This window comes from Solea senegalensis, linkage group LG11 (genome assembly GCF_019176455.1).
Source record: "Solea senegalensis isolate Sse05_10M linkage group LG11, IFAPA_SoseM_1, whole genome shotgun sequence".
NCBI lineage: Eukaryota > Metazoa > Chordata > Actinopteri > Pleuronectiformes > Soleidae > Solea > Solea senegalensis.
In genome coordinates, this window is record NC_058031.1 from 15,354,856 (window position 1) to 15,372,692 (window position 17,837).

At 40.8% G+C, this 17,837-nt stretch overlaps 2 protein-coding genes across 9 annotated transcripts; both read right to left on the reverse strand.

Moving 5' to 3' along the window:
• Positions 1-1,458: 1,458 nt before the first annotated feature.
• Positions 1,459-4,517, reverse strand: nsun5 (NOP2/Sun RNA methyltransferase 5). The gene is made up of 4 exons (XM_044038544.1): positions 3,342-4,517; positions 2,759-2,966; positions 1,862-2,026; positions 1,459-1,747 (listed from the first exon to the last, which is right to left on the reverse strand). The coding sequence occupies exons 1-4, from the start codon at positions 4,264-4,266 to the stop codon at positions 1,546-1,548; spliced, it is 1,500 nt and encodes a 499-aa protein (XP_043894479.1). The 5' UTR covers positions 4,267-4,517; the 3' UTR covers positions 1,459-1,545.
• A 605-nt stretch (positions 4,518-5,122) lies between these two features.
• Positions 5,123-16,156, reverse strand: mybl2a (v-myb avian myeloblastosis viral oncogene homolog-like 2a). 8 transcript variants are annotated; one of them, XM_044038539.1, is made up of 13 exons: positions 16,068-16,156; positions 15,903-15,955; positions 12,373-12,475; positions 11,988-12,059; positions 11,173-11,265; positions 10,869-11,089; positions 10,662-10,782; positions 9,789-9,842; positions 9,434-9,666; positions 8,429-9,122; positions 7,661-7,900; positions 7,100-7,300; positions 5,123-6,907 (listed from the first exon to the last, which is right to left on the reverse strand). In XM_044038539.1, the coding sequence occupies exons 2-13, from the start codon at positions 15,911-15,913 to the stop codon at positions 6,305-6,307; spliced, it is 2,646 nt and encodes an 881-aa protein (XP_043894474.1). In that variant the 5' UTR covers positions 15,914-15,955; positions 16,068-16,156; the 3' UTR covers positions 5,123-6,304. The 8 variants fall into 8 exon arrangements, with proteins under 8 accessions (XP_043894474.1, XP_043894473.1, XP_043894472.1 ...); XM_044038538.1 differs by having other exon boundaries at positions 16,029-16,156; XM_044038537.1 differs by having other exon boundaries at positions 15,903-16,156.
• Between the last annotated feature and the right edge of the window lie 1,681 nt (positions 16,157-17,837).

Sequence of the window (17,837 nt, forward strand, 5' to 3'; positions counted from 1 at the left end):
TGGCTTCAGCAAACGCTTGTTTTATTTTTTTCTAAACTGAAATTATACTGTCGCCTTTTATCTTTGTTTCAGTCCATATTTTCTCTGGTCATCTGCCCATCATGCAGCATCTTGATGCTCCCTAAAGGAGGAGCAAGCACTGCATTAGACTGTCACAACAAATCAGCCTCAAAAACGCTGCTCTGAGCCACACTGGGACCTGTGTGTGTGTGTGTGTGTGTGTGTGTGTGTGTGTGTGTGCCTGTGTGCCTGTGCGTGTGTGAAAAATCTACTACTACAGCTTATGTCAAAGCTTGTTCTTGAAGTGTGTATATGAGTATCTGCAAGACTAGGCAAAAGCAATAGGTGGACACTGGACAGGAATAAAATACAGTACATTCCTAATTGTGTTACTGATAAACAAGTGGGAAGTGGGAAATAGTTTTATTGCAAAAAGGGATCCTGGAATTCATGTCTATGGTATTTACAAGCAAAATACAAGCACTGCAAAATGTTCTTATGTAAACCATGTAATATAACAGTATTTGCTCATGCTTTCTTGTAAATGTTAAGCCATCACTGCTGAGCACTTGCTGCAAAAGCGCAGCAGCTCCCTCTTGTGTTTAAGGCAGCAATGACAGGCAAGACACAGCATCACCATATTTTCACTGTTTACTGTGTCTACAGACAGTAGCACAGTAACATTTAATTTTATCAATAATTAATACTTACTCATTGATGTCTCTACCTATGAATGGGTGCATGACAGTGTACTTGGCTTTTGTAGTGTCCAAATACCTCCTCTGCAGGACCAAAGGATCAAATGTGGAGAGAACAGAATCAGTGTTGTCACGTGTATTCTCAACTGGAGAAACAAAAGAAAACAGATGTAAGCACAATGTATTGTTGTCTTTGCACTCTACAATGAATACAACATGTTATCTTGTGCGCTTGTCTTTTTTCTATCTAATTTCTATCTCTAGGTTCATGTTTACCTGCTCTGAAATCATCCATCATCTTGAACACCCTGCTTATCTCCATACTGGAGGACAGTCTCTCTGTACAGGGGACACCTTGCTTCCACAGTATAGAAATAAACTGCAGAAGGGCAGCTTGAGAGTTTGGACAGAGCTGCACAAGAACAAACTACCGTGGTAAATACACAGAGAAATATCAGTGCTCATATTCATATAAAATGATATGAACCAGAAGTTACTTGCATTGTATTTTAGTACTTGAAACATCTGCAACACCAATAACTATACCTGCAGAACAAACTGCAAGCCAATGCAACCACTTCACTATAAAACATCATTCTTATTACATACAAGGTTTTAACAATGAAGGTTCTGTGTTTGTTGAGTCTGTAAGGTTTGCTGCCGGTTACCTGCTTCTAACCAGAAAACACCATCTCATTCTGAAAAAAACACAGCACAGGGTTTCCAGAGTATCAAACAATAATGAGGCACAGAGATGAGATTCATTAAAATATCATTTTTACTTTTTTAGTTACATTGCTCACAAAAAACATCCCATGAGACAATATCATGTATAAGTTTCTGATCATCACTCGGCTGTTGCTTCTTTACTCATCATCTTCTTCTTCTTCTTCTTCTTTCGCTTCCTCTTCCTCTTCCCCGGTGCACTGTCAGTGTGGGTGCAACACACCTGGTCCTGGTCTGCTGTAGATACTGGTTCTTCCTCAGACTCTAAAGTTCCTGTCTCCTCCTTGCAGGCATTAGGACCTTGGGCTGTCGCCTCAGGTACGCTGTGACAGAACAACAGCCTTATTTTAACAGATTCTACTGCCTGTGTTAAATATGATGACCCTAATAAATACAATATCTGATCGAAATACTGTTAAAGAACACATAGCAATTACCTTATCTGTACAGCTTGTCCCTGCTGCATATTCCTGGACTCATTGCGTTTCTCCAGAAGAGCCACGAAAAATCCATGTGTGCGTGTCTTGGTGGTGCTGGCTCTCAGACACTGAGTGAGCGGGTCCAGGCCTCGTTCTGGCCACTCAGCCAAAACAGGAACCAACCTAGGGAATAAAACATAAAATCTTTTAAGTAGACTTTTGTACAATGATTTTTGAGGAACAGCAGCTCCAGCACCTCCGGGTATAATAGATGATAGACATTGTTACATAATCCAAGCATCGACCAGACTTCCAGTGACTGACAGCCAGCCAACGTTTTGTCATATTTTTTCCCTTTTCTTAATTTCTAACAGTAAAACAATTGTACAGGTCTAAACCCCATGATTGTACAGTCATCATCAGTCATCATCTAACCGATTTATCCTCCACCAGAGGGTCGCGGGGGGTGCTGTGCCAATCTCAGCTACATCGGGCGATAGGCGGGGTACACCCTGGACAGTTCGCCAGTCCATCGCAGGGCCACACACAGATAGAGACAAACAACCATTCACTCTCACACTCCCCATGATTGTACAGACAGATATAATTATACCATCTAAATATCATCATCTTACAAATAATTTTCATTCACAACAACCAACATACCAAGCCATAATTCCACCCCAAAATTAAGAAACTATGCATCTGTACAGAGCCAAACAGTACAAGAGAGTTCCTGCAGTGTTTACTCTTCTTGACCATGTAGAGAGGTCATTGAGACTTTATGTAAAACATTGAAATGCTCTCAGGAACTTCAATCTGAAGGAAGGATGCCAAGAGGAGAATGCTAGATAAGCGTAAGAAGTGTAAATTCATATTTTAAGGGTAATTTAAGTGCAAGAGCACTACTGCTACCTGAAGCTGGGGTTCTCCTGCAGACAGGCTGTTATAACTTCCTCATTCTCCTGACTGTGGATGGAGCAGGTGGAGTAGACCAGGCGCTTCAAGCGAGGAAACCTGAGGCCGTGGTTCAGGCAGCGCAGTTGGAAGGAGGCCAAGGACGCCAGACGAGCCTGATCCTTCTCCTGGTCAGCAGAGGCGTTGTCCCGGAGGCACACCATTCCTGGAACCCACAAACAGCTTAAGGAAATTATTCTTCAATTCTGTCTTTTGACAAACTTTTTTTAAACTGAATCAGTCAGAGTAAACAGTGCATTGACAACACAAAATGAAAAAAAGGGTTTGTGACATGTTTCTGATCTGATCACAGTTTGCTTATCGGCATCTTTGACCTCATTCATGACATTACAGGTGCCATAGCTTACAAAAAGGAAAAATAATGTTATAACTGTAATGTTCTCATGTCACACCATCTCTCCAACTATACATTTAATCAAATTGCACTTGTATTGTTTAGTTTAGCTGTCCAGGCTTTCAAAACCATTCTGGATATGATAGGACTCAGGAGATACGGAAGGATAAAAGCTAGTTACTGCACCTGATCCACTGCAGGAGGGATCCAGCAGGATATACTCAACATCTTTATATTGTGCATTGTCAGGTTCCACCTTCAGGAAGTCCTGGTTGGCAAGCTGCTGACAAGTGACCCCAGCTCGCAGCAGGAGAGTCGACATGGTCGCTAGACGCTTGGGGTCCAAGTCGAAGGCAAAGAGTTTGCCCTTGTTCTTCATGATGGCTGCCAGGTGACTGGTTTTGTTGCCGGGGGCAGCACAGGCATCGATGACATGGCTGCCAGGTGGGGGGTTGAGGAGAAAGGCAGGGAGGCAGCTGGCTTTGTCCTGCAGAATGATGTGGCCAGCCTTGTAGAGGAAGTGGTCGTGGAAGTCAGTCTTAGGAGAGAAGATCAGCAGCTCCGGCAGATGCATGTCCCTCACAAATTCTTTCTCCCTCAGGGTGAAGTCCTCCAGCCTGGAGGCCTGACCCTGGTAGAGCAAGCCGTCCCTCTTAAAGTAGTCCACGACATCATCCACGGTGTTCTGGAGGGTGTTCACCCGCACATATCTGGGTAGACGGTCCCCGGCGGATCGCTGAACGCCGACTGGGAGGAGATCTTCATTCCTACTGACCTTGTGCTTTACCTTCATTCGGGCCAGTGCCGCCTGCAGCCTGGATCGGTGCTTCATCATCCTGACCTTCCAGGAGCCCCCGCACTTCAGCCCCTGGCCCATCAGCAGGTCGTACACCAGCACCTTGGCCTGATGCATACTCAGCTTGGTCTGCTTGAGCAGGTTGGTGGACTCGATGAGCTCCTTCAGGACGGAGGAAAACTTCTGCGTCTCACAGACCAGCGCGAACAACTGCTTAATGTTGCCAAATTTACTGTCGTAAACCAGGGTTTTCAGAGCGCCCTGTTTCCTCTCAGCCTTCTCTAAGATTTCTGCGGCTTTCACGTACAGAGCCATGGCAACAACAAACGTTTAGCTAGCTTAGAGCCTGGACTGAGACTTTACTTTCTCCGCTTACTACTTATAATTGAAAACTTGCCCGAGTCACGTTGCTCCCATCCTCTGTTCTGTGTTAATGTAACACACGGGACAAGCGGTGGCTTTTATTTCATTATCTTTCAAAGTTTTGTATTCGCTTCTCCGACTGTGGCGATTCTGGTAACGCGCACATGGTAGAGGAAGCGTCTGTCATCACTTCCGGAAAAGCAAGGTGTCGCACAGAATTCTACGTAGGAGCGTTCAGCCAATCACTGACGAGAGCTGTACAGAGATTTAAAGATGTCCCAATATTGTTAGATGCAACTGCAACAGCTGTTGGAAAGACATGTTTGTCATGGCAATTCAAGAATAAAAATAAGGCAATACGTCAGCTTTCCCTACAAGGCATTATAAGTCCTTCATCATACTGCTCTGCCTTTACTGAAAATGTGTGTTTTGGTTACGGCCTCACAAGTTTCTCTTGACTAACAATGTCAAAGAGGTGTCATTTAAAATGTTTCATAGATTCTATCCAAGTAATCATTATCTGCAAAAACTTAAAATAGACATTGATGTCAGCTGTATCTTTTGTGCAGAAGCTCAAGAAATGCTGGAACAGAGGAATAAAAATGTATTAAAAAGAAAGAGTGACATTGATGTAATCTGTACATTCTACTATAAATGCCCTGAATCTGTTGTACATTTATTTTGGTCTTGTCCTTTTGTGAAATTGTTCTCTTTTTTATGAGGAATGTATTGATTGGTCTCTTGGGAAATAGTACACAAATTCCAATGAATAGATTATTAATTTCAGCATCATAATGGCAAAATTCGATAAGAAGCCATGCTTTACAGCCTTTAATAAAAAGATCAAACATCATCTCAATAAAGAACTCTTAACTAGCATTAAACCTTGTCTTCTCCATTTATTTATATTTCTGTTCTTTTTTGAGATTGTTATTAAAACATCGTTTCCTGTATGTAAATTCTCCTATCAAATACCGTCTGTTGTACCTTGGAGGGGGGAAAATTCAGTGAGAGACAAAAGTCCCTAGAAGTATTTGATTTTATTCATAATTCATTTAATTTGTCATGTTGGTTACTTTTTCTTAATTGTACATGATTTGATTTTTAAATGTATTTAGTATTTTTCTTAATTATAAAATGGCAGTATGTTCAATTCAAGTAGTGTTATGGACTTTGGACAAAATAATTTTTCTGTTCTAAACTTGAGACCAACTTTTTTAATTTGATACGCCCAGTTTGTTTGTGTTCGTGATATGTTTTAACACATCTACTTTAAAACAAAAACATAAAAGTTTGAATTATACCATTGACAGTCATCTCCTTAACAATACTGGGCATTTCAGTGTAATATTTATATTTGAATCTTCACATGCACAGGATGAATTCAACCCAAATATACTGCATTTCTTTCCACCCTTTACAGAGTCACTACGCCTACTGATAGACTCAGAAATTGAGTCATACATGAAAAGAACATTATCTGGTTATTTCCATATGGACAAAGAAGTGGTGAGATAACATGTATTACCTCACTCAATCTGGGTAAAGACCAGTCAGCCAATTTTAACCTTAATGACCTTCACCATCAGAGCGACACATGAAAAGCAGCATGAGGGCTCATGAGAGAAACACGTTCATTAATAAACCTCTGATAAAAATGACAGAGGAACACACTGTAACAGACCAATACAAAAACCTTTTACACAGAAAGTAGTCTAATTTACTTTACTGTGTGACTCACCATAGTCCATCTGTACTTTCCGCACAGCACACTTGACATAAATTGCAATGAGTCGATACAAAAAATAACAACTTAAAATGTGCACAATCACACCTCTGCATCACTGCAAAACAATAAGGATGACTGAAGATTTTCTGTTGGACTCAAAATTTGAGATCCTACACATTAATCACTATCACATTATTCTGCCTGTGAAAACAGCAGCAAAATCTGTCACTAAAGGGAGAGACAAAACTGTGACTTAATCCATCAATGTTTAGTGACTCCATTGGGCTTTTTAACGGTCTTTGTCTTCAAGGAGTTTTTGTACAAAAGCAGCCTCTCAGTGGTGTGAGGTGGTAGGCGGTTTCTCTCGGCTCTTACAATACATGCAGCCATTGGACAGAGTCTCTCGAAGCCTCCCGCAGTAGCTGGTGCTGCCAGCAGCCTTTTGGCGATGCTCTGTAGCAGGGGAAACCGAGTAGCAGATTTCCAGTAGAGTAAACTGGACATGCTCTCCAACAGTGGTTCAGACATGTACACATCAAACTCTGACTTCTTCATGGTTTTTGCAGGTGGCTGGAGGAAGTTAAAGATGGACTTGCGTTTGAGGTCATTTCCACTGATTCTATCACAGTCACTTTCATCTGAACTGGCACCAGATGCCTCCATGAGTGTGTTGTCTTGGTTCTCCTCTTTGGCACTTAGCTCCTTTTGTAACTCCTGGTCAATCTGGGTTTTGGCTGCTTCCACAGATAAAGATACCGAGGCAGTAGTGCTCTCTAATGTGGCTTCCATGATGGTGCGAGCTTCATATTTTGATGGAGGAGTTAGGAAACCAGTATTGTCCTCCAGTTTGGCATCAGAAAAAGGCTGTAAAATGTCAAAAGACCCGATGAGAGTTCTGTCACTGACTGCAGTTAACATCACCAAATATCTATACACACAGAGCTCTATACAACTAAATAGAAAAACAATATTAAGTGAATCGAATTTTTGAGATTTTTAAGCTTTTGTTTCATCAGTCTAGATGCAAAATATTGAAGTTCTGTCCTAATTCAGTACCTGCAATTTAATCCTGGGTTCCAGCAGAGCAGCTAGTATCATGTCCTTCTGTTGAATTAGTGACTGGAAGTGTGTATGGAGGCCAGTGCGCAGAGCCTTGTTGAAGTGGGTGTAATTAGTGACACAGCCCTCCAGGGTCTTGTCAAGGCCAACAAGAGAAGGTATGATGAACGAGACAGTCACACCATTTCCTTGCAAAACCTGGGTTAGAAACAAGCAGAAACCGAAAAGGTTTAGACACATTCTGCAACAGAAAATACCCACACAACAAATGTTGTATGTACACAAGAGAGCAACAATTTCAAGGGGTTCATGAAGGAGAAGACATCACTGTACCCTGAAAAATTCTATTAGTCAGAATGATATTTACACTTTTTTCTTGAAGATCAAGTGTGAAGGACTTCAACAGAAATAGATAATAATACAATTTTATTTGTATTTCAATGCAATTATATTTTTAGTTATTGCTTATTCGCCTAAAATCAAGTCATTCATTCTTGGAATGAGCCCTTTATGTATTCAAAACAATCAATACTTTCAATTCTCATGAACTTATTTTACCTGCAAGGCCTCCTCAAACGGCTCAAGGAGACCGAGGATGTCAATCACTTGTTCCCTCTTGACAATGACCAGTGGTGGGGCGCTGGCTGTGTCACTGGCCTCTATGCGAGCCTGAGCAAGGAGTGTCACGATGGAACTCCAGGCAGACTCCTCCACCATACGTCGTAAAGACAGCATCATGGAGTTCCAGCGACAGTGACTGGAAGGGCACAGAGACACGTTGAACTCCGATAGCAAAACCTAAACAAATGAAATGACACATAAGGGTCACGTTAAAACAATTCAAGATTTCTGACCTTTTTTAGTCCATGGTGCAATAAAAACAAATGCATTAGCCCAAATACAGAAATATACAATGTAATGTGAGACATAAGAACAAAGTCTCAAAAATCATGAAACCATACTGTATGCAAAACACAGATAACTTAAAAGAGACACTCAATGAGACTTAATCAAATAAGGCTTTTGAAGTGTTTTGAGAACCACCTACAAACCAACTTGTACACATGCTACATTAAAATCTGTTAGGAAAGGGTTGGAAAACTATAATAATCATCAATATAATGCATAACCACTTTAAATGTTTTTCTTCAGACTTGTTAAATGTTTGACTGTAATAAGTGTTTGTTTTCTACCTCTTCTTTGTATGTAAAATATGAATCTGTAACAAAATAATGCAGACTTCATGACAGAGTATGTTATTCATGATAAGACTATGATCCAGAGTGAAATAAATCACATTTAAATGTATTTGTCTGATTCTCCTACCTCACTCCAGTAGGCGTTGCTCCTAAAGAAAGCTATGACATTGTGGACCTGTGAGAGCAGGTTCTCTACTACCCTGGAATTCTTCAGTGCCTCCTTGATCACTAGCTGTAATGTTTTGGCTATACATGTGGTCATGGTCCCAAACTGCAGCTCTGAAAAGGGGGACTCCATTTCTGGCATCTGGTCAGACAAAAATGCTACTATATCATCTCCATCTGGTTCTCCCCTGTTGGACGAGCACATGATCTTATAGTCACAGAACAACTTGTTTTCAGTGAGAGTTTCCTTGGCCTGATTGGTGAGGATGTAGCCGATGCTGTGAGGAAATATGCCATAGCTCAGCAGCACACCCTCAAGCTCACTGGCAACAGCTGTGCAGAGGTTTTTGCGGCTTAGGTGTCTGAAAGCAACAATGGGACGGCGGATCTGCCAGGATTCACTAACAAAATGGAGCTGCACGATGACGATGGCCTCTTCTTCTAGTTGGGATTCATCCCCAGCCCAGAGGTCCAAGGTGACATGAACAGCATTCTCATGAAATTCGGTTCTGGCTTTAAGGTCACGGATGAGCTGGGGCTTGATTGTTCTCTCCACTTCATCATAAAGCTGCAGGCCAATGGAACACTGGGAGAGCTTGTTGTATTCAGGGCTAATAGTACTCATGAAGGATCTGAAGCCCACACCTTCAACAAAACTGTGGGTAACAAAGAGACACAATTGTAAATTTGTTATATGGGATTTTGCTGCATATGGGACATGTGATTGCAATTTTAGCTTGACTTGCTGTGGTCACACACCAGATAGGAATTTTTTGAGTGGTGAATGCACAAACGAATAGCACACAAAATATGATGCAAATGATGTGTCGCAATGCAAAAATGTATGTTCAGTGTGACTACTGTATTTCAATGAACACAGACATCTTCTAACACGTGTGGATATTTTCGGCAATTTTTGGCTACCACCACACTAGAACACATTAACAACACCAGCACGTCTAATCACCTGAGTGGCAGCATGTCCTCAGCAATCATCCTCAGTGCTGCATTAACTAATTTTTTCTGGTCCACTGCTGCTGGCAGAGTGCCTGAACTGGAACTGGGACTGGAAATTGAACTGCGAGGCAAGGAGGGACTCGGAGAGAACTCCCTCACTGATGCTGAAGTCTGTGGAGGTGGAACATTCATCTTCTGCTTTGATTTCTGACACTCCTGTTTCTTCTCTTTGTCTAGCCTGACCTGCAGCAAAGCAATAAGTAGGAGAGTAAAGTCAAGCTTCTGGGCTTTGAAAATCGTAGAGAAAATTATAAAAATATATTCTATGAAAGTCATGCATTCAAAGTGGAAAAAAAATCACTTGCCACTCCAGGAGTTACTGGTTCCGTGTCTAATACAACATCACATTTGAAGTTCGCCTATAACAGAACATATAAGATAAATTCACAATTGTCGAAGTTGGTGCCAATAATCATAATCTCATGTTCAGTCTGACCAGCAGCCCACAAAAAGTTCAGTAAACTGATTTGAATAAAATAGTAGCACTTATGATATTCAGCAAAGTAAAACACTCCACATGCACTTAACTAAGAACACCATGCAAATGGTTGAGCTTTGCTCTGAAACAGCCACACTTCTTTCACGGTTGAACACCTTTATTTGGTGATATGGGGCTAATCATATTGGAATTCGTCAGTAGAGGATAAATAAATGTCCATCATGTCAAATAAAAATGGCAATCTAATGATTAACTTACATTAAGGGGCCAAAAACTGTGTCAAGAACATGTTCGCCGCCACACTACTACCAGCCTGCTGGCAGTAGGCAGGTTGGGTCTAAGATTTTTCACTCTAGACAGAAAATTTTGACCCTACCATCTGCAGCCTCAAGAAAAATCCAGATTTTATCGTACCAGGTCTATCATATCATACCAGGTTTTCCTGCATTTTTATACCATCTGCTTCAAAGCTGAATGTTGTTCTGCTTCTTTACTGTTCTGTTGCAGTTGGCTTCTGTGATGATGAATTATCACCTTCTTCTTTTAAATGTTTACACTTATCTCCTTCAAATCGGATGCCCAAACATGTGTTCCAAATAAAGTGCTATGTCAGGGAGATTTTTTTAACCAAAAAAAACAAACATTTTATCAGTTACTTCCCTCTAATTTCAGTGTCATCCAAATGAGCCAACAAAAATGATAAACAATGGTATATGCCAAGTTCAATTCAGTTCCATACCTCTCCTTTATCAAATTGCTGAATATCCAGGGAAACGCTGTCAGCCTCACTTCTGAACAAGCCCATTTCTGCTTTTTGTCTGAGGGAGCAGTTCCAGCGATTCTTCACAGAGTAGTCGGTCCTTCAAGGGGAATCCAAAAATGTACATTGTAATAATCAGGGTAATCATCTGACTCTTTAATTTCCCTCACCACTAACTTGACCCACCTTCCAGGAAGCAGCCTGGCAATCTCAGCCCAGCGGTTACCCAGAATGGAATGGGCTTTGAAGACGATGAGGTCTTCTTCATCTGTCCAGTATTTCTTACTGACCTGTGGGTCAAGGTGGTTGTACCAGCGCTCACGACATTTTCTCCCCAGCCGCCCTTTCAAGTGCTTGGAAATGAGAGCCCATTGTTTGGTGCCGTACTTGCCCACCAGCTCTTTTATCTGTCCAGGAGTGAGATAGGACAATAATGACTAAACTGTGTTTAGTGCAAGTATGTTTCAGACTCTCCATGTCATTTCCCCACCTTTTCATCTTCCTCTTTGGTCCAATTGCCATTCAATAACTCGGGATCCAGGTGTTTTTTCCAGCGGTTCATGCACTCAATTCCTGTCCGCCCCTGTCACATCATCACATCATTATGTTTGTTACATAATTCAAAATGTAAAGCTGCAGTGCAAAACTTTTGGTGAATTTTGCTGTTGCTGGTGTAATTATTTTAGCCTGTTTGACCTTTGTGAACAAGCTGTCATACAATATCATCAGACCTGGCTGGGGGAGTGTTTGTGTACATGTACAAAAGCGTCACAGGGGCAAGATGCATTTATCCCATTAAATTGCTAAACAACCAGGAGTATTATTAACTTCCGAAACTTTTCATGGCCATTTTATTGTTTTCAGTCATACTCCAACAAGGAGGCATCAAGTAGAAATGCCCAGCGAGTGAAAACTGGCAGAGACTGTTTACTTTAGAGCGCCTTCATTTATTAATTAAAATATCGATATTTGCCCTCTTTTATCGTATTGCATGAGAAAGAATGATGATATATCGGCAAATCGATATTTTGACGCACCCCACTTTACAAGCGCATTGTTAATGTTGCCTCTGTCTGACACAAACAAATCACTTCATGTGTGCAGTGCGGGAATCTGACGGGGCAACACCAGATCTAAACACCACTATTCTGAGAAACACAGCAAGATGTGTCTAGAGCATTGTGTGAACTAATTTGGCAAGTATTGGCAAGCAATGTAAAGGATGTTAAATTATATTCGAATTAATTAAACACATGGGCAACACTTTTTCTGTCTTGTCTGGTCTTGTTTCTGTTGAATACTTACAGGAAAAAAACAGCCAATGGTTTTCCAGTCTTCTTTCCCTAAGTTGCTGACCAGTATTTTGAGATTTTCATCCTAAACAAAAGAAGATAACAATTCAGACATGCCATAAACCAGGCTTTAAGGCCACCTCACATGTATAGGTTATCATGAAGTCTTTTCAACAGGGGTAAATCACATTAGTTTTAGTTAATCATAAAGTTTTTATTTAGTTTATTTTTAATTTTTTTTTAACACTGGCTGAAACATCAACAGACATCTATGAACACATTTTCTTGAGTATACAGTGCTGCTTCCCACATGCATCATCACACCATAATTATCAGCATCAATGTTGTAAACTATTAGAAAATATATTAGCCTCCAGATAACGTCCTCTTTATATCACCTCTTCCTGTGTCCATACAGCTTTACACCTGGTGTCATCCATCTTTTCTGCCGAGTCTGAGTCAGTGTCGATGCACATATTGCTATCACTCTCCTCTTCCATGCTGCAAACACATTTAGAGAAAAACCAAATGCATTAAAGTGGAATTAATAATAATATAGATTTTGCTAAGAATGAAAAGACACACTAAAGAAAGATCTAAAGAAATGAATTACGGATAGCTGTGACGTCATTGTGACTAGTAAAAACTGAATTGCAGATATCTGACACTGTAGTTTTGACTAGTCAGAATGACGTCACTGATACATAAAACTATAATTCATACTTTCTCCAGCTCTGCAGATCAGCACAACTGTCTCTTGCACAGGCTGAACCCAAGGCTTCACAAAGAACACATTGTCTTCTTTACATTCTTCTCCAGAATGACAGAGTGTCCTTTTTGGTCCACTACAGTGTAGGGGTCTCGTTCAAATGGTGTTGAAAATTTGTTCAGTTTGTTCTGCCTAAGCAGGGCTTTACTTCCCTGTCTTGCCATACTGTGTTTTGTGTTTGTCTGCATGCATACGCCCTTCGTTGCGGCATCTGTTATGCGAACAGCAGCATCCTGTCCAGTCGGCTGAACCTGGTGGTTTACTGACACACACTTCAGGAATTTTAGTTCGAATCTGGCGGTTAAACAGCAACTCGGCCATGCAACTTTTCTGTTATCCACACCCCCGATGAAATTGCAAGATGAGCATTGTCCGTTGCATCAGTACTTTAAGTACAAGTGCCATAGAGAATACAGTGAAACTTCACCAGTTAGTTCATGGAAGCCTTCTATTAATTATTTAAGAATGAGGATTAACCACATTTTCCACTTTTATTTTGATGCTCAAACATTGAAGTGCCCCCCTACTGAGATGACAGTGCCAGCAGTGGCCCCTCAGTGGTTCCGCAGTTGTAGCCAGGTTGGGAATGAATCTGCCACAGTAGTTCACTAGCCCTAGAAAACTCCTCACCTCAGCTGCATTTGTTGGATGCTGTGTATTTCCCACTGCTTCAATCTTTGACTTAGCTGGTCCAATGCCATTTTTGGACAGACCCATGAACTCTAGTTGCATCATCCGAAATTGACACTTTTTTCCATTTAGTGTTAGCCGATTGTCTTGCAGCCATTACACGACTTGTAGTTTCTCATCATGCTGTTGTATTGTTTCTCCAGAAACGATGATCTCATCAGATATTATGCACACCAGGGATTCCATGTAAGACTTAACCAATAAATAAATCTCAGGTGCAGATGAGATTCCAAACAACAATCTCTTATAATGCCACAGCCCTGTGTGTGTGACAAATGTGGTTAGCAGTCTGGATTCTGGTTCCAGGTCTATTTGATGATATCCCCACTTAAGATCTATCTTAGAAAATACAGTGGCTCCTGTCATGTCCTCCAGTATTTCATCTATGATGGGGATTGCATGGTGTTCCCACAATATAGCTTCATTTGCTCTTCACATATCCAGTCTTGTCTCTTTCTTACCATGTACTGCGATTAGTCGTGACACCCATGGTGTTGGTCCGTTTACTGTCTCAATAACATCTCTAACCTCTAGCTGTTTGAGCTTTTCCTTTTACTTGCTTCCAAACACTGAATGGTATTCTGCACACAGACTGGGCTACAAGTTTTACATTTGTGTCAATATGAAGTGTAAGTTGTTATTCAATCAGTTTTCCTTAATCTTGAAAACAATCTTTATATTTCTCCAGTAACTCATTTGTGAAACTGGCTGTATCACTGACTTCTGGCTGAACAACATCTACGTTTTGGACTGTGTTTGCCTGTGCAATAGGATCAATATGAAGTAATCCCGATCTAACAGCAGTCTCTCTTCCCAGCAGGCAGATCTGTGCTCCTTTAATTACTTAGATTTCGCTCGCTTGGATTTGAGATGTGAAAATCCCTTTTACCTGCAGTGGGATCTTAGAGCTGAAAGAATAAACTATCTTACCTGGCCTTGTCAACTGTCAACTGTTGTCAACAAAATGTCAACTGTTTGATTGTGGTCTCAGTCACAATTTTACATGAAGCTCCAGAGTCTATCAACTACTGGCTGCTTACTTATTAGTACTGTCAGCGTTCCATCTTCAGCACTTTCTGTGATTTGGAATGCAAATTCAGCATCTGTGTCGCTGTCAGTGTCTCATTTGTGCGTGGTTGTGATCATGGCTCTAACTTTGTTTTTTACTTGCCTCTTCTCCACTGCGTTGTCTGTGGATTTTTCCATATTTGCAGATTGATCATCTGCTGTCTCCATTGCTCTTGCAATTTCTTGAAGATCTGTGAGTTTTAAGTCCTTCTCACCTAACAGCCGTCGGCGCAGTGCGTCTGAAGTGCACTTGTCAATCACGTGATCACGTATGCACTCGTCCTCGTTGTCCCCGAATTCACATGCAACTGCTAGCTCCTTCAGTCTTCTCACAAAACTGTCCGTAGATTCGCCGTGTGCTTGTTCAGCACGTCTGAACATATGTCTCTCGTAGGGAATGTTTTTCTGAAGTGTGAAATATTCATTTAACTTGGATACCGCTCCACCGTAGTCGGATTCATCCTCGGTGCCGTCCAGCGCGAAGAAAATATCCTGCACCTCAGCTCCAGCCAGGTGCAACAATAAAGCTCTCCTTTGAGTGTCATCGCTGACTCCAGTCGCGACTAAATATAATTTAAAACTATTTATCCACTTTTTCCAGCGAACACAAACACTAGTCGAGTCACTCACAACATCGAAATGACTTATCGCTGGTAAATTTAGCGTCATGCTAACGCTGTGAACGGTGCTCGGCCAACCTCAGCAATAACCTCGTGAATATGCTTTTAATTAAGATACTCGTCGCAATGTGTAGTGTTTCTCGTCCGGTTTAATACCGGCGATAGTAGTCCAGGCATTTAGTGGTATTTTCTATTTTCCGTCTCACTCCATAAACATGTTTCCAAGTTCTAACACCTCCTAAATTGTCACCTGACCGGAGGTGACGTACACTACAGTTACAGACAAATTACATGGATGTACATCCAATACACACATGACTTACACTCACACTCGTGTAACTTCGAGATAATTAGCGGCGCTAGTATGTGCCTGAAGCGACTCCTGTCTTCTCTCGGGAGTCGCTGAACAACCATACAAAAAGTGTAGCGCCTCTAGTGGCGCAATTTAGAACGCACTTTTCTAACATTACAGTAAGCGAAAACGAGGTGTTAGTAACGATTTCCACGTTTGAGACAACAACACGGCATGTACGTGTGGTGGGCAAATATACTTTAGACTTAAATGCTTCAAGAAAACAAACAACCATGTACAGCTTTACTTTTCCTGCTCACTCGCATGACACAACAGAACAACGGTCCCACACGGCGAAACAAACACTGTATTTACAGCTGTAACAAACGCATCATTCACATTAATGTTATTATAAGACAATGCCACCCCGACACCACATATATTCGACAGAAAAAAACAGAAATAAGCGAGTTTGTTTCTCTCACTTACCCACGAGACATCACTCCTCTGTCGTTCCAGTCTCTGTCCCGGGGAAACTGTATCTGCGTAAAACACTCATATGAGTGAAATTCAACAACACACGCGGAACGAAATGTATTCTGCTGGAATACATACAAGGAAAATGTGATGTCGTGTGTGAGCAGAGATTTTTACCGACCAGTCAACAAAAACTAGAAGTGTGTTACTCGGCAAACACTCACACACAACGACCCCCTCACTAGTCCCCGGAAACACAGATCGTGCGCGAGGTGGTTAACGGCTTAGTTGACGGTGTGAAGCTTTCTGTCAGTACTTCACTGTACTTCACTCAAAATAATCACTAATAACCCCTTAAATATAAAAAGTATAACATATTTGGATCAAATGTTAATGGACTGTCGTGCACGGACAACAGCAATTTAGCTTTTCGAGGATTTTTAAAGATTGTCTCGGAATCTATGGCTTCTGCATTAGCTTAAGCTAAACTGAATTGCTAACTTGAAGTTGCATTTGGAGTAGTAAGGTGAAATATTACACAAGGCTGACCAGAGATAACAACTGAAATGTTAATTACGTGAACGTTAGGATTAATAATGGTTCTGATTATTCCTGGGCAAGGCACCGAACGTCAACTGCAGCATATGAATGGTATGATCAGTGTTGTTTAGAAAATGATGAGTGCTGCATTCAATGTTGGACCCCTGACCTATACAGACCATTAAGCACGCAAACATGCAGATTAAAAAGCATCTTCATACATTTGACAACAGGTAGATGTAGTTCTGATAACAATATAAACTTTTCATCAGGCCTATGTAGTGAAAGGTTTTTAATGATACACATGGTTAAATAAGTGTATAAAAGTTAGCAGTTAGCATCACAACAAACCCGTTGACATGACATCATACAATAATGTGAGTGTTTTGTGAAATGTTTTACTATGTGAAGTGTAAAATTCCTTAAACACCACCATTTAGCCAGTTCAGTTTTCTCAAGGCCTAATGTTGGATAAAGAAATTCTTTACAAGAAATAAATAGATGTGAGGTTTTAATTTTTGTTGAACTTTGGATTCCTGTAAGCAAACACCATTATTTGCTCAGGGTTTTATGGCTTCAGTAATTCAACTACACGTAGTACATTTCACAGATATCCAGAGGTTAATGAACCTTGGTAGCACACAACCACACACAAACACAAACCATCATTATGTCATGGTTCGAATACAACTGTGTTGACGGTGCTATGAGGAGCCTTTGAGCCTACAGAGTTCCAGTAGTGTCATCACACCAAGGTTGTCAGACAGGTTTTTGTTAACTTCAGAAACGTCTGTAACTGAACTAAATGTTTTTTTTAAATCACAATTTTATCACTCCAATTTCTATTCTCTATCCTGTCTGGAATGATGAAAACATTGTTTCTATTATGCACACATGATGTTTAATGTTTCTTTCAGAAGAAAACATGAAAGTTTTGACAAATGTTTGATTTATTAACACGTTGTCCATCTATACACACACACTCTCACACACACACACACACACACACACACACACACAATACTGCTTGCCGGCAGCATGACATCAGAGCTTATGTTTACAGATTGTTTAGTCAGACATAGAATACATGATTACAGTTTCAGAAGGCAAAAATCACGATAGCATTTATGTTCATCATTCATTCATCATCAACTAAGATATGTTTTTTAAGGTGGCAAATAGAAATAGGAATTGGTGCTTCTTTAAAATCAGATGCAAAAGCAAGATTATATGTGAGATGTAATAAAAACTACAAAAGATCAAATGTACATTTTCACTGCCAACATCAAACTCCATCCATCACCAACTTCATTTCTAAGGCACTTAATGGTTTACACTAGCAAAAACGATACGGAACATTGGGTGCTAGGCAGGATTGAGAAAATTATTATTATTATTATTATTGTT